Consider the following 22,324-nt stretch of genomic DNA (forward strand, 5'->3'; position numbering starts at 1 on the left):
TTTTTTCCAATTGTTTATCTTTTAATAACAAATGGCAGAAGTGTAAGCAAAAACTCGCCAGCTGAATGAATTAATGTGGAAATTAAATGCTGTGTGTGGCTGAAAGAGGGTGGAGACAGAGAGAAACTCAAGGTTCAATGAGGAAAAACCTGGTCCCGACCAGGTTAGCTTCAAAGAGTCTGTTACCGTGGTAACTGACCGAGAGCTGAAGTTACCTCCATTAGTGAAACGGGCTAGAATTAGCCCTCTTTCTCTGGTTTGAGTTACCTCCCTTGGGGTCTTAGTGTTGTGGTCAGACAACAAAGGTCGTAAAACAAAAACACCACCATCCTTCTAGTCGCTAATGGGGATTTTACAAAAGCGCCCATCAGCTACTCGACTTTAAAGCTTCTCTACCTGGTGCCAGTTACTGTTTTAGCACCTGCACGGCTGCAGTCCTGAGAAGCTGAGTCGAGCTGAAAATGTGACGTCAACAGAGTGCAGGCCAACAATTGGACAGGGACTGGCGATGCAGGGGATTCATGAGAGCGACTCATTTGCGAAGAAATAAAAACCCTCAATACCTGTCATTTGAAAAATCCTGCATCTTCCGTAAAGAGGGAAATCGGCTAGCAAACCAGCGCCGTGGTCAACCAATGACTAGGCAACGAGTAGGTCTATCGGATCTCTGAGCTGATGGACACTCTCGGTTACCAGCAGTCATTAAACGGTGTCTGAAAGTGGGGAAATAACCCCCCCACCCCCACCCCAAAAGCAAATTGCCGTAAAATGAATATGGCACCGCAAACTTAGAACGTCAAGACACTGTCGCTGTGATGACTCTGCCCCCATTGTGGTGATACTCATTTATGATGGATTAGTAACATTAGTAATATTCTGCTGGTCAGCTAGGCGGTTTGTTTGAAATTTCTGACAAGAGCACATGATGTTTAAACAGGAAATTTTGCAAGACAGAGTTGTTGGAGTTGAAAGAAAATTGCAGCTATAAATGAAGATTTGAATTTAAGAATTTAAGCTGCTTGCCAAGGTCAACCCGGAGATCCCAGTCCACCGCTGAGGTGAGGAGGCCAGTTGCTGGTTTGGGCGGCTCCCCAGCCCTGACAAAGGCGATGTTTCTCTTGCCAAGTTGTAGCTTGCGGCTGTCGTTTTTAACCACGGCTTTAGAGATGGTTTCAGCAACTGTCTTCAGCACCTGGTCGTGCCGCCAGCGGTAACGGCCCTCCCCAAGGGCTTTCGAACAGCTGCTTAGGATGTGCTCCAGGGAGCCTTTCCTGGAGCACAGGGCGCAAGCTGGAGAGTCACCCAAACCCCAGAGATGGAGATTGGCTGGGCTGGGCAGGACATCATGGACAGCATGAACCAAGAACCCGATGCGCTGGGGGTCTGCCTGCCAGATCTCAGACCAGGTCACCTTCCTCTCCAGCGCACCCTCCCACCTTGTCCAAGCTCCCTGCTGCTGCATGGCCACCATCCTGCTGGTCCGTTCCTCCTTAACCCCTGCGCGCACCTCAGGCAGGACTAGCTGTCGTTTGTCCTTTCCATGTGCCTTCTCGTAGCAAGGTTGAGGGAACGCTCCCAGCCCAGCTCGACCCGTTGCCACCGTGCCCACCAGCGCCCTGTGTCTCAGCCGAGACTCAGCTACCTCCAAACCATCTTGGGCCCTCCACTTCCTGCCAGTTCTCACCATGATGCCCGCTGATGCAACCTTGGAGTCCTTGGAGTCCCGATAGAGCAAAGCCTCTCTTGTGCGAGAGACCCTGAACTCCTCATCAAGGCTGCTGAATGGGAGCTGGAGTTTGTTGGTCTTTCCATACAAGGCTGCACTGCATAGGCTACGCGGGAAGCCCATCCATCTACGGAGGTATCCGCTCATCTTCCTCTCCAGAGTCTCTACTGTTGACAAGGGCACCTCGTACACCAACAGAGGCCAGAGTACTCGGGGTAAGACGCCATGCTGGTAAATCCACGCCTTAAACTTGCCGGCTAAGCCAGACTTGTCTACCGCCGCAAGCCATGTCTCCAGCTCCTTGATGGTGATTTGGATTGATACGGAATCCCTGAGGCTACAGTCGAAGGTCTTTCCCAGGCTCTTGACCAGTTTCTCGGTGATAGATGGGATTGCCGAGCCATTCACGAAGAAACGAAACCTGTCAGCCACTTTTCCCTTCTTCAACACCATCGCTCTGGATTTGGCTGGTTTGAAGCTCATTCTTGCCCAGGATATGAGCTTTTCCAGGCCCTGGAGTATCCATCTCCCACCAGGCACAGATGTCATGGTGACGGTGAGATCATCCATAAAGGCTCTGATGGGTGGCTGCCGAGTGCCAGATCTGGACCTCTGCACTCCCTTTCAGCTGCCTTGACTACCATATTCATGGCAAGGGCGAAGAGGCTAACTGAGATGGTACACCCAGTGATAATGCCCTTTTCGAGCCTGTGCCAGTCCGATGTTGAGCTCCCAAAAGTGACTCTGAGCCTGAAGTTCCCGTAGTAATTCAGGATGAGGTCCTTGATCTTCCTGGGAACATGGTGACGGTCTAGAGTAGTCTCAACAAGCTTGTGGGGTATGGAGCCGAAGGCATTGGCCAGGTCAAAGCCGCGTCCACCTTTCTGGACAGAGGTGTCAATGTAGGCATTCTTAAGGAGAAAGTCTGTCAACCTTCTGGAAAGGATGTTGAAGAAAATCTTCCCCTCAACGCTAAGAAGCGAAATGGTTCTGAATTGCTCCAGCTTTGTGGACTTCTCTTCCTTGAGTATCCAGACCCCCTCCGCCTGCCTCCACTGGTCCGCCACAGCTCCTCTGCGCCAAATCACACGCAGGACCTTCCAGAGGATTCCAAGGAGCCCCGGGCAGCGCTTGTACACCTTGTAGGGTACTCCACTGGGTCCTGGAGCTGATCTGGCTCTGGCAGCAGTAACCACCTGCTGGATTTCCTTCCAGGAGGGTTCGCAGGTGTTGAAGTCGACTGTAGGAGATGGTATGTCCAATAAGGCACTAAGGGGCCCTAGGACTCTCTTTCAGGGTCGCTCAGGGTGTTTTTCAGGAAGTGGTCTACCTCCTCCTTGGAGCAGGCTAGACGCCCACTGCGTTTCTGCCCCAAAAGCTGTTTGGTGAATCCAAATGGATCAGCTATGAAAGCAGTTCGCTTCCTGGCTCTCTCTTTCCTGCGTCTCCTGTGCCATTCAGCTCTGCGCAGGGTTGTGAGTTTCTTCCTGATGATGTTTCTGAGCTCAGCCAGTGGCGGTTTCTCCTCCTCAGTTGCAGCCTTGTACTGTCTTGCCAGGGACTGAAGCTCCTGCCTCAGTTGATGGATCTTTTCAGCCCTACGGTTCAAGGTGTAGATAGAACTGGCCGACTTGCGCTCTTCCACGCCAAACCTCTCCGTACCATAGGTGACAATGGTGGTGGTAATGGTCTGAAGTCGCCTGTCGACATTCCCTTTTGCTGTTGATTCAATGATTCTGGAGACGTCCTCATCTAACTTGTGCCACACTCTTTGTTGGTTTGCTGGAGGCCACTTAATGCGATGCTGCTGAACTATTATGCTGGGAACTGGAGAGCTTGGCACTTGGACTTTCTGGGCTCTGTGGGGTGTCTCCCGGCCGGGCTCCTCCGTCGTCTCACCAGGACTGGGTCCTGTGCGCTGTGTTCCACTCTCCTGGACCAAGCATTTCTTTCGGCCTTGATAGATTTTTAGGCCGTGCATATTCTTGCAAACCTTGCCACAAATGCATCTTTCAGTTGTCGTCGACGGAAAGCCGTTTGCCAAAGTCGTCATCATTGTGTCCGTCCTGTTGGGGAACTCATCCTCCCCCCCTCTCGGGTCCCCCTGGGGGTATTTCTCAGTAGGTCGTTCTGTAGCTTATTTGGGTTCTCCCTCAAGGAAGATGCAAATCGGGATGCTACCCCTTCCTGCCCCGGGTTGCCGTCTTTCCGGGCTGTCCATTGTCTCGCCAATCGTCACCAGCCTGATCCTGGTTGTCTCCCAGCCTGTTCCCGGGTGTCACTGGCTGTGCCAGTTTGAAATGAATGAAAGATACATCATGAGATGCTTACTGGGACACATCATCAGTGATGTTGCAAAAGACCATTTTAAATACAATCTTGGAATTCACCACAATATGACAACTATTTTTTGCCTGCAAAAGATATACAGCAGGAAGAGAACATTGTTAATGCTATTTTCAGAGTAGTAACATGAAAACAATTGATGACATGAGTAGGAAAATTTAGCAAACAAGCATTATTTTTCACATTTTAGAGAAGAAATGTTCACAGACATGTTTTTCCTCTTAAAATAATGCAGTTGGATTAAAATTTCCTCTAAATTCTATATTGCGAAGAATAGGGGCTGAAATTAACAATGAACCGCTGGAGCACTTCATCCACACAGCCACTCCGGTCAGAGAGCGAGAGAGGACACAATTTAGCAGCTTTAAGGTCTTTACTGTTGCTGAGGTAGCACAATTCCAACAGCAGACATGACACAAAGAGGGGGCCAGCACAGCTGTGAGGGCCCTTTTAAATCACTGGAGGACCCCTTAGCTGCCTGCTAAGATGCCCGATGAAGAACATAACAAAAAACACAGTTCTCTGGGGCTTTAATCCTTGGGAATTCGCAACAGCCACCCCCAGAATAGCCTAGCTATTATGTAGAGATTACTGAATTCCCGAAGGTGCTGCAGGAGTCTCCGAACTGATTGCGCTGTCATCTGGGATGGCCGGCAACTGGATCAGACGTGCCACCGGCCGCAGGTAGGTCTTCTCTCCAACACGAATCCCAGCCGAGCAGATGTGCCCGTCTGCACCCTTGATCACCTTGACGACCCTTCCAATCGGCCACTGTGCCCTTGAAAGCTGGGGATCGACGATCATGGCGACGGTGCCCTGCTCCAGGTCATCGGTGGGACGCTGCCACTTCTGTCGGACTTGTAGAGCCGGGAGATGATGCTTCAGAAACTGTGCCCAGAAGTGGTCAGCCATCATCTGGCAGTGACGCCAGCGTCTTCTGCTGAGGGTGTCCGGGGCATAGGTCACTTGTGGCAGCGAGGCATCCCGCCGCCCCATCAACAGCATGTTGGGAGTCACTGGATCAGGGTCAGCTATGTCGGATGAAACATAGCCTTAGGGCTTTGCGTTGAGAATGCCCTCGACTTCGATCAGAAGTGTGAGGAGGATGTCTTCGTGGAGGGACTAGGTGCCGATGACAACCTGGAGAGCTCTCTTGACTGATTGTATTTCAGCTTCCAAGCACCACCGAAATGAGGAGCTGCCGGAGGGTTGAACTGAAACTGTATTTGGTTCTTGGCCAACCTTTCCTGCAACTCTGGAACCATGGCTGTGAATGCTGTTTTAAGCTCTCTGTCAACCCCTCGGAAATTAGTCCCTTGGTCCGAGAGTATCTCGGCAGGAGTTCCTTTTCGGGCGATGAACCTTCTCAGTGCCAGGAGGAAGGCCTGCCAACAGGTCTAGGTGGACACAGCAGGTCGTGAGGCACTTGAAGATCACTCCCCATCTCTTCTCATTGCGCCGTCCAACTTTGATCACATAGGGCCCGAAGCAGTCCACTCCTGTGGAGTAGAATGGGGGCTTCAATAGTCGCAGCCGAGCTGGTGGTAGGTCTGCCATCATGTGGAATGAGGGCGTCCCTCGCCATTTTGCGCACTCGGGACTGGTCCTTTTGATATTTTTTAATGGCTGTCTTCCCCTCAGGATCCAATACTGCCTCCTGAGCCCGGCGAAGACCCTACCAGGGCCCAGATGGAGCAGTCTGGCATCTCGTGGCTTGGATCCAGTACAAAAATCCAGTACAAGTTTTAGTTGTTGTTTTTGTTTTTTTAGGCTAATCGGTTTGTTGGTGACATTGCAGTGAATATTGTTGTGATTGTTTTTGCATTCATCACACCGGTTCACAAATAAGTAGGATGGAAGAGGGCCGACACTTGGCGACCAAACTAACACAATGGGAGAGAAAGGGACTGAGCCTGTAAACAAAGAGTGTCACTTTCCTTTTTTTTTCCCGATCTAGTGAAAGGTCATTTCACCGTATTTTTTTTCTGAGTAACTCCATCACGACCTGGCAGTTCACTGGGATCAGCCTATCAAGGACTCACGGTGAGAATTTAGTCATTGCCATTCATTTCAGAAGTCAACTGGACGGCTCTCCATTCAATCATTCAAAGTTGATCGACTGATGTTTCCTTCTCTTATTTCAGGTATCTGCATCAGTGAGCCGTTAGAGGTGATTGTTCGCAAGGAGTTCTTCATCGATCTGAGACTGCCCTACGCTGCTGTCAGAGGAGAACAGATTGAAGTGAGGGCCATCCTCCACAACCTGGGGGCTGACGCTATTACCGTAAGTCAGGCTGAGTCCTCGGGTCCAGGCTGGCTAACAGCACCCGGCACTGACAGAGAAGGAGCTGAATCGTTTCTCAGCTCCTTGACAAGTACTTCAGTCATAATCAACATCAAATTAGTGACATTGAACTCTGTCTCAACACTAAGGTACGTGTGGATCTGCTCGCGGAATCAAACATTTGCAGCTTTGCCACCAAGCGTGGAAAGTATCGACAGGAAATAACTGTCAGTGGCCGAACCACACGAGCTGTGCCCTTCATCATCATTCCAATGAAGCGTGGAGAATTTCCCATAGAGGTCCAAGCTGCCGTGCTAGATTCTTCGCTAAGTGATGGAGTTAGGTAGATGCTGCGGGTGGTGGTAAGAGAAAACTTGAGCGTTATTTTTGTCTGCATGTACGAAGAGAAACTAAAGGTGCTTCCACTAAAGGAGAGGATGAAATTAGAGGACAAAAAGAACGTAAAACAGTTACTCGACCTGACTTGGGCAAAGAGACACCTTGAATGACAAAAGAGGAAAACAATCTCGAAATAAGACACTTCTTTCTCTAGAACTTTAATTAAAAGTATTACTCACCAAGCTTGAGCCAAGGCCACATTAACACAAAGCTATTACAAGCTTATAATAAATAAGAGACGAAGAAGAAAGGGTGCTGTATGTTCCAATGTTCAGTTCTGGATATTTTGACCTTTGAAGGGATTATTGTTATACCAAGTGAAACATTTTCACTTCTCCTGGCAGCTGTCTAAGAAGCTGCGGCCACATGTTCACTAAAACTAAAAAAAAATTTTTTTGCGCTCAGTGTGTTTGTTTGGAACTGTGATGCCTGAACCAGCTTCTTACATCATTGAACTGGTTTTGCGCAATAACAACATTTCTGTTGATTTAATCAAGAAAAGTCTTATCAGTGTGCTCTGTGTAGCGATAGACATTTTATATTTGTAGTTTTCTCAATATTTGTAGAAAAACATTAACAGAGATCTTGTGACTTTTTTGTGAAGGTAAACTGATATTATAATGTTTGAAATGCTAAAAACTGCAGAATTTCAATCATGCGTTGACTTTGAAAACATGCTTTCTTTTTATACAGATGTTATTTTCATTTTCATCATTCATTAAAATAAATTAATTAATTAATTAAACTCACGTTAAAAAAAACAACATACTGTTTCAGGAATCACATAAAAGCAAATATTAACACTTTCCAACCCCTTAATCCCAAACAATTAACATGATTTTTGAGAATACCGACAAACATGCTGCTTTCCATAGGCCGGCTGCAAGATCTCAGTCAAACTTCAAAAACCTTATTGATTTCTCGACTGTTTATCCTGCTGCTTTTCTTGCAAACAGAGATAAGGGATTTCCTAACTGCTGCTGGGAAATGATGTGACTGTTTGTGTTTGTGGGGAAACAGGAGGACGGTGACTGGGATAAAAGCAGAGCTGTGCGCAGCGACAGGCGACACTGAGAGCAGACCAGGATCAGGAGGATGAGGAGCACTCTGCTGTGGCTGCTGGCCTCCCTGGCCTTTGCCTCTCTCACCTCTCCCGCCGATGGAGCTCCAATGTGAGTAGACCAGCGACTCCTCAAGTGAAATGTCCTCGGAGACAGAGTGAACGGACGGAAACCAGAGTGAGCTGCCTGTTCAACAGCCTCTGGCCAAAAGCGCTGCGAGACTGAAGTCACGGTTCGGAGCTCCAGCGTTGTAATTTTCGACACATTTAAACCTGACACTGATTAAACTTTGGCTTGCATAAGCACATTGAGTGTACGCTTGCCGTATGAAATGTGCTTTATAAATAAATTTGACTTGACTTGACTTTCAAAATGAGGAGGAGGGTGGCATGTCTTTTTTTGTGGGGGCGGGGAGGTAGTAGTGGGGTTGGATCTAATTCTGATTTACTGGCCCAGAGCAAAGTTCACACACATCAAACAGATACTGGAGGTGTGACGAAATGCTGCATTGATTGGTTCAGAGTTTTCAGTTTGGTTTGGTTTGATTTGGCTAGTCATCAAAGGATGAATTACAGTCAGACAAATAGGGGTCCTGCAATGCAGGACCTGCATCAGGAAGGTGATCATGAAATTAACCCATGTTCCCTGAATCTCCCCCACCACCCTCCAAATGTGACATACTGGAACTTTAAGTGAAATCATTTTGGCCCATGACATGTCATGCAGGTTAAGAACCCTCTTTTGAGCAATGTATTATAAGAAACAGGCCAACTACTTTGGTAATTGCTTTTGTACTAGAATGTAATTTGATCCCAAACAGCAAATCCAGTGATTTAAAGTCTCTCGTCTCTGCTACCCGACACCAGGAAATTGATGATTGCCCCCAACTTGCTGCGGGTTGGAACCCCAGAGAAAATCTTTGTGGAGTGCCAGGACTGCACAGAGGCCAACATCCAAGTGGAAATCAAAGTCATGAACTATCCAACCAAAGCCGACACACTCAAGAGCACAACTGTGAATCTGAACAGTGGGAATAAATTCCAGGGGCTTGGACAACTAACGGTAAAAGTCAGCACCTTGGATGTGCACTTCCCATGCCTTGGCCTTGCTTCTTGTGTTTAACGTATTTTCTCTGTGTGCTCAGATTCCTGCAGCGGGCTTCAACAAGAATCCAAGTGTCAAGCAGTACGTCTACCTGCAGGCTCACTTCCCAGGCAATGTACTAGAGAAGGTAGTGATGGTGTCCTTCCAGGCCGGCTACATCTTCATCCAAACCGACAAGACCCTCTACACGCCCAACAGCAAAGGTGAGATCTCAGTTCCACTGGTCGAATCCAACAGATTTCGACATGAGTTGAATGTAAAACACTCTTAATAATAAACAAAGTGTGACTTCCACAGCAGAAAAATGCCCTTTTCTCTTTCAGTTCATTACAGGATTTTTGCAGTGACACCTGGCATGGAGCCTGTAGAGCGCAGCAACACATCCGTAGCCGGCACCTCTGTTGCCATTGAGATTGTGGTACAGTATTTTATCATTGGCGCTCACGCTGTTGGAATTTGATGTGCAAAGAAGTTGTGAAGCTGTGAAGCTCCTGTAGGCTGGAGAGCAGATGATATATCAACCGACAAAACACATGAACTGAGCATGGTGTGCGCGCATGTGTGTGCGTGTGTGTGTGTGTGTGTGTGTGTGCGCGCATGTGTGTGCGTGTGTGTGTGTGTGTGTGTGTGTGTGTGTGTGTGTGTGCCTTAAATCAGCATCCAAGCAGAACAGCATATTTTCTGGACTTTCTTAGACAAGAAGGTGACGATTAAAAAGTAACATTGGGAATTAAAAACCAGTCCACATGATCAAAAGACATGATTGTGATAAAATAAAATCCAGTAACAATATCGCTGCCATAAATTAGATACTTAAGAGTGACCAAATGTTGCCCACGCTCATGGCTAGTAATCTTAATTAATGGTTGCTTCTTTTGCTTTTTTGTAGACTCCTGAGAACGTCATTTTGCCACGAGATCCAGTCTCGACGACCGGCGTTCACTCTGGAGACTTCGCACTCGGTGACATGGTCAGGTGCGCACTTTTCATTTGAAAACATCAACTTGAGAAGAAACACTACAAGCAAAGAATAAAAATGTACAGTGGTTAGCGCTGCCACCTCACAGCAAGAAGGTCGTGGGTTCGATTCCGGGCCTGGGACCTTTCTGTGTGGAGTTTGCATGTTCTCCCTGTGTCTGCGTGGGTTCTCTCCGGGTTCTCCGGCTTCCTCCCACACTCCAAAAACATGCATGTGAGGTCAATTGAAGACTCTAAATTGTCCGTAGGTGTGCATGTGAGTGTGAATGGTTGTTTGTTTCTATGTGGCCCTGCGATGAACTGGCGACTCGTCTAGGGTGTCACCCTGCCTTCGCCCTAAGACAGCTGGGATAGGCTCCAGCAGAGCCCCGTGACCCTGAGCTCGGGACTAAGCGGGTATGGAAAATGAATGAATGAATGAATGAATGAAACTGAACTGGAATTTTACTCCATTATTTTTCTAATATATTTTGAGTGCGTGGGGTACACCTTTTTAAAGTAAAAGCACATTCCATACTCACCTGAGATTGTTGAATGGTCATGAGCGTCAGTGTCATCAGGTACACCTTGTCATCTAAAGGAACCTCAATAACCCTAAATCAGCAGCTGGGTAAAAACAGTAGACAGGAAAAAAATAGAGAAAAAAAAGTAACCTTATTCGTTGCATTACTGAATATCACTTGGGCACGTTTAGCCTTGTTTGTTTTGCATGGCTAGGGCAATTTGCCGGTCTCAACCTGATTGTGCCTCGTCTGTGTGCAGTTTTGGCGTGTGGAAGATAGTGGCAAGATTTCAGAGCAACCCCCAGCTGAGCTTCTCAGCAGATTTCGAGGTCAAAGAGTATGGTAAGTCCCAGTGATAACATCTCAATGTGTCAAGCAGGAAGCCAAAGAAACCTCCCATCGGACACAAAGTGCTTTTCCTTCTTCAGTGTTGCCCAGTTTCGAGGTGAAACTGATACCTGAGAGCTCCTTCTTCTATGTGGACAGCCCGTTGCTCACCGTTGACATTACAGCTACGTACGTGAAAACCCTTTCAAACTGCCTGAGAAAACACACCGGATATGATTGCATGTGGATGGATGAGTCTGTTATGACAAGCCTTTGTTGTCGCCTGAATAGCTAAAGCATTTTGACCCTGATAAATAGCTCTTTAATGGCTTTAGGTACCTTTTTGATAAAGAGGTGAACGGGATGGCCTACATTGTGTTTGGGGTCATGAAGGACGGCAAGAAGAGTGGCTTACCCGGTTCCCTTCAGAGAGTACTTGTGAGTGACAAACAGTGATATTTCCTTCACCTTCAGCTCTTTTGACTGAACCAGTGTGGACACAATCACTGTTTCTCTGTTACAAGGTGCATTGTGTGTTATATTACCCCAGATCACCCATGGCACTGGACAAGTCACACTGAGGAGAGAGCACATTACGCAGACCTTCCGAACGGTTGAGGAACTGGTGGGGGGTTCCATATTTGTCACTGTCAGCGTGCTAACTGAGACTGGTAAACACTGAATGGTTTGAATTGTTGTCATTGTTTCCCATTGAAAATAACCCAGTTGCTCAAAGGTGTATTTTTTTTTAATTAACTTTCCTGTACTTGCAAGAAAAACAAAAATAATGAAAGCAATCTTCTAAAATTCAACTTTATGTGTAATAGCACCAAACTTAACAAAGTGAGGTTGCGGGTCGAAATCATGCTCTTTTTGTCAAGTTCTCCCGGCATATATTATGTACCAAAATGCTCCGCAATCAATTTTTTTGAGGTGTGCTCCTACGCTAACGTTACAGGCGGAGAAATGGTGGAGGCCGAGTTAAGAAACATCCAGATTGTCACGTCACCGTACACCATCAGCTTAAAGAAGACGCCAAAATATTTCAAACCCGGAATGTCTTTCGATGTTACGGTAAAGCTGACTGAGAACGTGCAAGTGATGTCACCAGCTCAGAGGGTGGTTGAAATGCTGACAGTTGGTTTGGCTTTTTTCCAGATTGAGGTGTTGAATCCGGATAAAACTCCCGTAAACAACGTCAAGGTGGTGGTTGATCCAGGCAATGTGGAGGGCAGCACCGGTGCCAATGGCCTGGCAAGGCTCACCATCAACTCTGAAGCCATAGCCACAGAACTGGTCATCAATGTGAGTCTGACACTTCACTTTTATTAAGATAACTAGTCAGTGTTTGCGGTGTGTGCAAGCAAAGTCAAGCAAATTATAATTTCATTGTAAATTGTGTGAGGGCTAAAAAATTTCAGAATCTCAATGTTGTCACTTAAAAGATTATTCATGTTTTTTTTTGTTTTTTTTTGTTTTTTTCCAATCAATGCTGGCCGGGCGGTGACTTGTTAATTGCAGGCAAGCACTGACAACCGTCTTCTCACGCGTGAGAGGCAAGCCTCAGGCAGAATGGTAGCTTATCCCTATAAAACCAAAGGCAACAATTACATCCACATTGGTAAGCAATATCCTCAGAACACCACCAACAGGTGGCAAGCAGAAACGGCAGTGTTGCCACTGGCAATAGCGACAATGCAACCTTTCTCATGAAGGTGCGAATACAGTGGAGCTGGATAAAGGAAGTAACTTCAGAATCGACCTGAACGTCGTAAGAGACAGCCCCGGACAGATGGACATCACATACCTGGTGAAAGAGATTTTTGTTTTGTTTTGTTTTACGGGAACACAACTTTCGTTGGAATTTTGCGCAAACATGTTGTGATTAATGCTAACGTGCAAGTCATCTTCTCCAGATCCTAAGCAGAGGTCAGCTGGTGAAAAGTGGCCGTTACAGGTTAGTAAACCAAGTGCTGGTTTCCCTCATCATCCCCATTACCAAAGAAATGCTGCCGTCGTTCCGCTTGGTGGCCTATTACCATACGAACGACAACCAAGTGGTGTCAGACTCAATTTGGGTGGACGTCAAGGATTCCTGCATGGGCACGGTGAGTCTCTGCTTTCTTGCTCTGCCTTTTCCAGTTACAGGCATGGATTCAAAGGTAATTCCGTTCCCTAACCATGCATCTCATTCCCTAATCTAGTTGAAGCTGGAACCAAAGAGACCTCTTCCGTCGTATGAACCCCGAAAGAGGTTCAGTCTGAAGGTCACCGGAGACCCAGGAGCCACAGTGGGACTGGTGGCTGTTGACCATGGCGTCTTCATCCTAAACAACAAGCACCGCCTCACTCAGAAAAAGGCAATTTTGATTTGGTTTTCATGAAATATATACATATGTATATATATATATATCCAAGGTCCAGTTTACACAACAGCCATTTTAGGATGAAACACAGATGTTGTTGCTCTTTGTTATCCTGTTTAGACAGGTACTGCGTTTTGTGCATGTCTTGCACCTTTACTGCAATTAGCAAAGACACAGATCAATTCTTTGCAGTTATCAAGCAGGTCTGCTTGCAAGACTACAGCTAAACGATGACGTCTGTCCACTGAAATGCATCGCAGCCACGTCTGCAGCTATTTTCCACGCTCCAGATGATCAGTCAATGTCACTGACTACTGGCCTGGCATGCATACTGCAGTGTTTTCAGTCTCCTTAGGCTAACGCCTGTGTTTTCCATCTGCTGTTGTGTAAATAGCAAAGGAAATACTGTTGTACTGTGTGTGGACTGTGGCTGAATGTCTCTATTCACAGATTTGGGACACTGTTGAGAAGTACGACACAGGCTGCACACCAGGTGGAGGGAAAGACAGTATGAGTGTCTTCTTTGATGCAGGGTTGCTGTTTGAATCCAACACAGCCTCTGGGACTGCCGCCAGACAAGGTGACACACTGCATCCACAGCACGAACCACTGCACCACCGTGTTGCCCAAATCATAAACCTTCAACCACAGTAAAAACCATTAAAAGCTAGACGCTATGTTGGGCTAAGCTTGTGTGTGTTCTCTTTCCAGAATCCAAATGTCCTTCTGTTGAAGTGAGGAAACGAGCCACAACTAGAATGGATGTTATCACCAACTTATGTATGCACCAACTATCAAACCACTTTCCCACCATTAACATTTGCCATCACACTAATTATGACTAATTTGCTGGGTTTTTTTTTTGTTTGCTTATTTTACTTCTTCCTCCTTAAACCGTGTCTCCATGGCAATCTGCCTCCTCCTCTTCAGCGGGCGAATACGATGGTACACCGGTCAAAGAGTGCTGTGTGGACGGCATGTTACAAATCCCCGTTAATTACTCCTGTGAGATCCGCAGCAAGTACATTGGTGACGACGCCGCCTGTGTCGCCGCCTTCTTGCACTGCTGCAAGGCAATGGAGAGCGAGCGAGCGGAGAGACAAGAGGACAACCTTAAACTGGCTCGGAGTAAGATACAGTGTCCCTCTGTGATCACACGGGCTGCCAGAGAGCGACCGCTGCCCCCACATGGAAAAAAAATCTCAAATACCCTTGTGTTGTTATTTTAGGCGAGGAAGACGACAGTTACATTGACAGTGATGAGATTACCTCCCGATCCAATTTCCCCGAAAGCTGGCTGTGGATGGACATCACCTTGCCCGATTGTCCTCAAAATACACCCAACTGGTGAGTCTCTGTGCGTGTGTGGGTGGGGGTGGCTGGTTTTATGCTCATTCCCTCAGAGTGAACGTCTCATTTCAGTCCTGCAACATCCTTTGAGAAAACCGTTCCCTTGCAAGACTCCATCACAACCTGGCAGTTTCTCGGCATCAGTCTGTCCAAAACATACGGTAAGAATTCACTCGGCCTATTCTGGTCACTGTCGGACCACGTTAATTTTGCCAAAGCACCTGCATCTCTAAAGTGTTTGCTTGGCACTGCGTCCAGGAGCTTGATCAAGCAGTTGTTAAAAAATAAAAAAAATAAAAAAAAAACTGCAGACTCTCTTTGAGGTGCAACAGTCTGTGAGGCACCCTTGAGTGTTTAAAGCAGCTCTAGGTAACTTGAGCTTGCTATGAGTTTGCTACGACAATACGTCTTTCATCGAGGTTACTCATTGGGTTCCATTCCGTCATTTCACTATCTTATGTATTTGTAATAGTAGTATGTAAGACTGCCTCTAAAAAAACATGTGACGTTGCCGTAAAGTGGTTCATCCTGCGTGTTGGGTCACGCTTGAAAGTTACGCAGTTCAGCTACAGCCGGCACAACCCCCCTCTCGCTGCCGAGGCGGCACCATTGATCCTATTGAAAGTTTATCTACCGCTTTACCGAGTTTGGAATCATAATTTTATGTTCGAAAGGTTACCTAGAGTTGCTTTAAGCCAGCAACTTCTTCGGGCTGCAGCACAGCAGGTGTACAGGTGCCAAATTCAGAGTAGTAAATTTAATGAGAAAGTAGAGACGTATAGCATCAATATTTGCCATTTGTTGGCTAACAGTCATGATAGTCTAATTTTAATCGAACTAATTGACGTATGGCCTGTCAATTGAGTGAAAAAGTGGCTAATGTTTTGTCAGATTTCCTCCAGTGCCATCGCCAAAATAAAACAAGCCCTCAAGATTGTTTAAGAAACATTTAGACATGATAGTGTTGAGCTCAGACTCTCGCTGCACAGCTAACGTTGAGAACGTTGAGTTCTGTAGTTCGAAAAATGCAGCAACCAAGGCAACTGCAGTTTCCTCCTTCCTGCTCGTGAAAACATTTGCTGACTGATCCAGCCACAAGTGAACAGCACAGGGAGTCGGTGGCAACGCAGGATGCAGTCGCGACGGGATGCTTGGGGCAGACTCACACCATCCCTCTTATTCTTCAGGTATCTGCGTGGCTGAGCCGTTAAAGGTGATTGTGCGCAAGGAATTCTTCATAGATCTGAGACTGCCCTACTCCGTCGTCAAAGGAGAACAGGTTGAAGTGAAGGCCATCCTCCATAACTACAGCCCTAATGCTATCATTGTAAGTCTGGGTCACAGACATCCTTTGCTCTTTGTAAAGCCCTTTACACTAGTGTGTCAGTCATGATTAACATCAATTTTGATGTCGATCTTGAATTTTAAAATAAAAAAAACAAAACGTAAAACTCTGTCGTCTCGGTAAGGTGCGGGTGGACCTGATTGAGGAAGCAGATATATGCAGTTCGGCCTCTAAACGGGGAAGGTATCGTCAAGAGGTCAGCGTTGCAGAAGAGTCAACACGAGCTGTACCCTTCGTCATTATTCCCATGAAAGAAGGAGAGTTTACAATCCACGTCAAAGCTGCTGTTCAGGACTCCTCACTCAGCGATGGAATTGAGAAGAAGCTGCGGGTGGTGGTGAGTGGGACAGTCCGCTAATACAAAAGAAACGCACCAACCATAATATTTTGGAGTGTGTGTGTGTGTGTGTGTGTGTGTGTGTGTGTTTCACAACAACCATTTGGCATTTGTTCATGAAGCCACGACAAAACAGTTGTACTAACTGTGTGAACAGTGTGTGGTCCAATAGTAATCACTATTGTCTTTTTAAGCAAAAAAAAAAATTTTTTCTTCTTTTTTTAGCCAGCAGGAGTGCTAATCAAGAGACCAATAGTTGTAACTCTAGACCCGGCTAAAAAAGGCAACAGTAAGTTCAACTATTCAACATCTAATCGCTTCTGATGTGGCATTTATGCTTGCACCAGAGGCCAAAATCACCTCTCTCTCCTTACCCCATTAGATGGTGTGCAAACTGAAACCATCAACAGTGAAATTCCCCAGGCAGACATAGCTCCAAACACACCAACGAGCACACAGATCTCTGTAACAGGTGACATATAAAGTTTTTTTTTCGGCGATCAGGATGCCGGCGCACTTATAACCTAAGAGTTTGAGTATGAGTATGAGTTTCGTGTGGAGACTTGCGTAGTTGTTTGTTTGTTACAGTTTCTTCCTGTATGCAGGCAGAGAAAACCTGGGAGGACTGGTGGAGAACGCTATCAGCGGCAAATCCATGGGATCGCTCATTCGCCAGCCATCCGGCTGTGGAGAGCAAAACATGATCAGCATGACGCTGCCCGTGATAGCTGCCACCTATTTGGACAGAACCAACCAATGGGAGGCTATCGGCTTACTGAAGCGTAACGAAGCCATCAAACACATTGAGACTGGTAGGTCAGAGATTCCAGATGCCTGAAATAAACTTTATTTACCCTCTGTTTGTGCTTGCAAGTTCTCTAATGTCATGGGCAGGTAGCAAAGAAAGGTTAAAAAAAAATCTGCAATTGACTATTGACTAAATTCATTTGATTCATTCTGTCCAGGCCTGAGTAATCAGCAAGCCTTCCGCAAAAGTGATGGATCTTTTGCCGTGTGGGCCAATCATAAATCCAGCATCTGGTAAGAGACAAAACATCACCAAACTTTTCCAATGGGCTTGATGAAGTCCTCAAGTAATTGCACGTCTCGTGACGTGAGGATGAATGTTAGTCTTCTGCCAAAAAACTCATCTCTTTTCCTACAGGCTAACAGCGTATGTTGTCAAGGTTTTCTCCATGGCCAACAGTTTGGTGGCCGTGCAGAAAGAGCAGATCTGCAACGCCATCAAGTATATAATTCTCAACTCACAACAACCTGACGGCAGGTTTATAGAAACCGGGACAATATACCACAAAGAGATGATGGTATGTACACCTTTTTTGATTCAGTATCGGCCCTTTGCTGACTTGCCCACACAACACTCAGTGACACTGGTCTCAAAGGACTAAAAGACGCCTATCTCTGTTTCACTTCAGGGTGATGTGTTGGGGACTGATTCAGACGCCTCCATGACAGCCTTCTGTCTCATCGCCATGCAGGAGTCAGGTCCACTGTGCACATCATCTGTGACTGTGAGTATTCCACCTTTATTTAATGTTTTCTGTTTTAGATCGATAGGTAATGTTTTTGTTGTTGTTTTTTTAATTTTCGTTTCTGGTTGGTTCCCTTCAAAAAGGAAACTTCAATCAACTTAAAAGGAGTGAATTAATCGTTTCACATTTCCATTTTCCCCATCCTTGTTAATTAATTGCTTCAAGTTCCACTTTCTTACAGTACATGCTGCCATTTATGAAGGAAAATTCGCTGAGTCTTGTAGGTGACTGGACTTCCTCCAAAAGGCTTCTTTATTTCTAAAAAAAAAAAAAAAAAAAACAGTCCAGGGAGTCCCAGGTGTTAAAAACAAACCTTTGGGATGGCGAAACAAGTCATTTGTTATTAGGGTGGCACAACCTTCAGGTCCACTTCCAGACTGTTTTCCTCTTGACCTCAACAACCTGAGACTCCAGAAGCCAGATATAAAACTGAAAGAGCCTTTTGAATGAAAGGCGAAACATCTGTGAACCTTAATGCAGACTCTGCTACTCAAAAGCCAATCAAGCTACCATGGTAGCCCAAGGGTAGGTTGAAGGTTGAGGTTGCATTGTGGTAGCATTCTTGTTCAAAACTAGAATGCATACATTGTGTCAAAAGAATAAACATAAGAAGAAACTGCTCGAAATGCGGGAAATCCAACATCTCAGAAGCTGAGTTTGGGTCCACTCAACACCGACTGCAGCACATTACAGTATAGTACACAAAAGACCCTGGACGCATTGCAACCTGAACTAAGCCTTTTGACTTTTTAAATCCTTTACAATACAATAAGATATGATATAATATGATATGCAATAAAAAATTTGCTTGGCATCAACAGACAGGTCTGTTTAAGCCTAAACAAAGATCTGTAGCCTTGGCATTTGATCTTAGTTTGGCTAGCTTACAGTTGGTTCCAAACCATTACCCTCCAATGACTAAGCCACGATAGACAATGAACGGTGAATTGCCTATCCCACCGATGTGTTACTTCATTTACGTGGAAGCTGACCTTCTGATTTCCTCCATTCCAGAGTCTGCCAGAAGGTATCGCCAAAGCAGTGAACTATCTGGAAATGGGTCTGCCGAATCTTGTCAACCCTTATGCCGTCGCCATGACGTCCTACGCCCTGGCAAACGAGAACAAATTGAACCGCAATATCCTCTACAAGTTTGCCTCCCCAGGTGACTTCACATGGCCCCATTTGAACCAGTATGACCAGAAGGTTTATGGATATCATGACCTTGTTGCATGAACAATTAGAGTGATTAATAGGGATGCAATGATGTCAAATTTTCATGGTATGATAACACCTTTGCATCAAGTCCATGGTGTGACACTTCTTGCAAATATTGAAAACAACAGCAACAATGACAATAGACGAATGAAGACCTGATAAATTGTGCTGTCAAGTGCCCAATCTACATATTTGTCATGGGGTTACAGGAAGATCATCTCTTTAGATTAGATTTTTAAACGTGTTCCTATGAGGCTCCACTGTTGACAAAAGCTATTTATTGATATGTTCCTACTTCAGATTCAAACCACTGGCCAAAACCTAACCAACATGTTATCACAATGGAGGCCACAGGTTATGCCCTTCTTGCTCTGGTCAAAGCCAAGGTGAGAACATTTGTGCATCAGACAGTAACAGGCATTTGACAAACACTAGTAGTTTAACTATTGTAACTTTCAAAGATGTAGTTTAATTGCACGATTGAAAAAAAAAAAAGACAAACTAATTGTGATATTGCCTGCCCCTCACTTATGAAGTTACTCGAAGATGCCGCACCTGTTGTCAGATGGTTGGGCAGCCAGCAGAAAGTGGGTGGAGGCTACGGCTCAACTCAGGTAATATATCCTTTGATGAACTGCTGGACACTTCATCTTCATCATGAATCAGTGCAAAAATTTAGTAAAAAAAAAACCACATAGACCCTCTCAATGAAAACATATATAATTTGCCCCTTTTCACTCCAGGCCACCATCATAGTGTACCAGGCAGTGGCAGAGTACTGGACCAACGCCCAAGAACCAGAATATAATCTGGATGTGAACCTCGGGCTTCCTGGGAGGTCAAGCCCAGTCAAGATAAATTTCAACAAGAACAACCACTACAGCACAAGAACATCCAAGGTGCAAAGAAACACACAATCGTACAACAACACATACCCAAAGTTGTAACAACCTTTTCAAGCCATTTTGTTATTGTTGTTGTTGTTGTTGTTTTTATCCCACAGTTTAATGACATCAACCAGAACATCCAAGTGACAGCCAGGGGAAGCGGAGAGGCAACACTGACAGTATGCAATTTTATAAACTTTTTGTTTATTTTAATTGCCTGGAAATGTATGTTTTCTTCAGTTTCAGATAGGGAGATGAGAAATGGAACGCTGACAAAAGTCATTACTGTATTTCATTATATTTGATTTTTAGCAGGATTTCTTTTTATTACCTACATTACATTTTAATGTTAATTTTACCTGTAACCTCAATGCTAATATTCTGTTATATACCCAGAAATGATCAATCATAAATACATATTTTTTTCCTAAATGAACAATTGAATAGTGCCAACTGAATTTCTATCATCTCCATCTCCAAGTGCCATCTGGAAAAAATCTTATTGACGGCATTCAGAGAAGAGGCCGCCATCTAGATAGAAGCTCACATTGGTGCGGTTTTTATGCTGCAAAAGATCTCTGGGTTTACTGAGTAATTCTGAGTAACGCAAGATTGTCCTCGGTTATTTTATTTAAATACATCTGGAATGTTTCCTTTAGGTAAATCCTGCCAGCTGCTGGCTCGCTGAGCTATTTTATTTTGAAATTGACTTGAAACTTTGAATCTTCCCTCTGGATTATTCTGCTTATAGGTTATTTCACCAAGTGGAGTCTTTTTCCCCAAAGACTTCACTTATCAAGTATTAATAAGCATTCTCTCCATAATTGCAGATGGTGTCCCTGTATTACGCTCAGGCCAAAGAAAAGGAGAGCGACTGTAAGAAGTTCAACGTGTCGGTCAAGCTGATTGAAGGTAATTATCGCCTGTTTTCAGCCACACTCTCTTTTCCCGTCGAATCTTCTTCCATTGAAAAAAAAATATTCTTTCAAATGTTGCATTGATTTTTTTTTCTTCATTTCATACGTGCAGTGCCATCAAATGAGAATGAACTGACATATAAGCTGACAATCAAAGTTTTGTAAGTACTGTACCACCATCCAGGACACATTTGTCCTGAATTTTCACTGTTTCCAATGGTTCTGGCACCTTGATTGGTGATTTATAGTGCAGTTGGTACTGAAAGCCTCTGTGTTTCTTCAGGATTGAGTAAATTTATTGTCACTCGAGAACTCGTAAATTGAGGACTGAGCATTGATAAGTCCTGTTTGCAACTGAATTTTGACTCTCTTTACTTTCTCTGTGTTGTGTTTCTTGTTTCCAATGTCATCTTTGTTTTGATAAAGACAAATTTACGAACTTACCTCAAACTTGTTCTTCTGCTAGTGGGACAAATTTTAAACGTTGCTTCAATTCAATCTTGTAGATTCTGGATTATTTTGACAATGCACTATGTTTGGTATGGTTTGGTTTGTTTTTTTGTGAAGGTACAAGAATAGGGATCATGGTGCAACCATGTCAATTTTGGACATTGGCATGTTGACCGGCTTTGAGGCTGACACAAAGGACCTGGACCTGGTAGGAGCCTAAATATACACGCACACATCACCCAAGTTGTAAACTCAGTGTTTAAGTTGAAAGAGAACAAAGATGTGTTTTTTTTTATGGACTAACTTGGGTTTGTGTGTGCGTGCGTGTCTAGTTGTCCAAAGGACGTGCCCGCCTTATTTCAAGGTACGAGATGGACAAAATCCTGTCGGAAAAAGGCTCTCTCATCATTTACCTGGACAAAGTGAGACTCCGGCGACGGCATGGTTCGGCTGTGTTGCCTGGTGCACAATCAGCCTCTCACCATTGTTCCTCATCCCTCCACAGGTCTCTCACCAACGCCCTGAAGAAATCTCGTTCAAGATCCACCAGAAGTTTAAGGTCGGCGTCTTGCAACCAGCTGTCGTGTCCGTCTATGAATATTATGAAGGTGAGTCTTAGTGCAAAACATTTTGGCTGTCCCAGCATCTGATGCAGGGTAATGAAAAATAAAGGAATGAAATAATATTGATAATGATAAGTTAAGAGGTGCGTATACGTTCACATTTTTGTTTTTTTATTGTTTTCTTTTGCTACTTTAGTTATTCATTCTTGAATGACTATTTGTTGTTTTTGCATAATGTTTTTGTTTTATGTGACATATTCAAACTAAACTAATAATAACTAGCAGCAGTAGTAATAGTGGTGTTAAATGTCTTTTGTTCGTTCCTGCAGAAACACCCTGCGTGAAATTCTACCACCCAGAGAGGACAAATGGACAGTTAATGCAGCTGTGCAGAGACAGCGAGTGCACGTGTGCTGAAGGTAAAAACAAAGATAGTGGTTCATTTTTTCTGTTTTCTCTCATACGGGTAGCACGACGGACAGGCACAAAATGAAATCTTGTGCCACCTAGCTGCCACTCAAGATTAATTAAAAAAAATGTCTTGGATGTGTACAACCCACACAACAAGTAATGCTAAACATTTTGTTCAAACTAGAGCTGCAGTTCTTGC

The 22,324-nt window shown here is 45.1% G+C and overlaps 1 protein-coding gene, 1 long non-coding RNA gene and 1 pseudogene across 2 annotated transcripts; 2 read left to right on the forward strand and 1 right to left on the reverse strand.

Annotated features, from left to right (window-relative positions):
- Positions 1 to 982: 982 nt before the first annotated feature.
- LOC142898008 (uncharacterized) lies at positions 983 to 3,707 on the reverse strand (annotated as a pseudogene).
- Positions 3,708 to 6,078: 2,371 nt separating this feature from the next.
- LOC142897777 (uncharacterized) lies at positions 6,079 to 6,877 on the forward strand. Its single transcript, XR_012928490.1, has 3 exons — positions 6,079 to 6,115; positions 6,217 to 6,356; positions 6,506 to 6,877. It is a non-coding gene; the product is annotated as an uncharacterized LOC142897777 (long non-coding RNA).
- Positions 6,878 to 7,770: 893 nt separating this feature from the next.
- Positions 7,771 to 20,866, forward strand: LOC142897646 (complement C3-like). Its single transcript, XM_076040121.1, has 35 exons — positions 7,771 to 7,927; positions 8,683 to 8,878; positions 8,961 to 9,123; positions 9,244 to 9,338; positions 9,810 to 9,895; positions 10,661 to 10,743; positions 10,830 to 10,917; positions 11,064 to 11,166; positions 11,279 to 11,399; positions 11,687 to 11,802; positions 11,887 to 12,033; positions 12,250 to 12,349; positions 12,444 to 12,538; positions 12,645 to 12,836; positions 12,933 to 13,088; positions 13,545 to 13,674; positions 13,806 to 13,874; positions 14,025 to 14,222; positions 14,324 to 14,441; positions 14,517 to 14,605; positions 15,632 to 15,771; positions 15,914 to 16,126; positions 16,352 to 16,415; positions 16,509 to 16,598; positions 16,732 to 16,938; positions 17,092 to 17,167; positions 17,292 to 17,451; positions 17,563 to 17,658; positions 18,694 to 18,844; positions 19,198 to 19,283; positions 19,434 to 19,511; positions 19,641 to 19,796; positions 19,901 to 19,963; positions 20,615 to 20,696; positions 20,814 to 20,866. The coding sequence occupies exons 1-35, from the start codon at positions 7,851 to 7,853 to the stop codon at positions 20,864 to 20,866; spliced, it is 4,137 nt and encodes a 1,378-aa protein (XP_075896236.1). The 5' UTR covers positions 7,771 to 7,850.
- Positions 20,867 to 22,324: the final 1,458 nt, after the last annotated feature.

Source organism: Nelusetta ayraudi, unplaced genomic scaffold (genome assembly GCF_046127955.1).
Source record: "Nelusetta ayraudi isolate G7.1 ecotype Tasmania unplaced genomic scaffold, CSIRO-AGI_Nayr_v1 ptg000004l, whole genome shotgun sequence".
In the NCBI taxonomy this organism is placed as follows: Eukaryota; Metazoa; Chordata; class Actinopteri; order Tetraodontiformes; family Monacanthidae; genus Nelusetta; species Nelusetta ayraudi.

Coding starts and splice junctions, on each gene's coding strand:
- LOC142897646 (XM_076040121.1), top strand. CDS start 7,851: ATGAGGAGCACTCTGCTGTGGCTGCTGGCCTCCCTGGCCTTTGCCTCT. Junction 13,875..14,024: donor GGATGTTATCACCAACTTAT/GTATGCACCAAC, acceptor CCTCCTCTTCAG/CGGGCGAATACGATGGTACA. Junction 19,284..19,433: donor TTGCTCTGGTCAAAGCCAAG/GTGAGAACATTT, acceptor TCACTTATGAAG/TTACTCGAAGATGCCGCACC.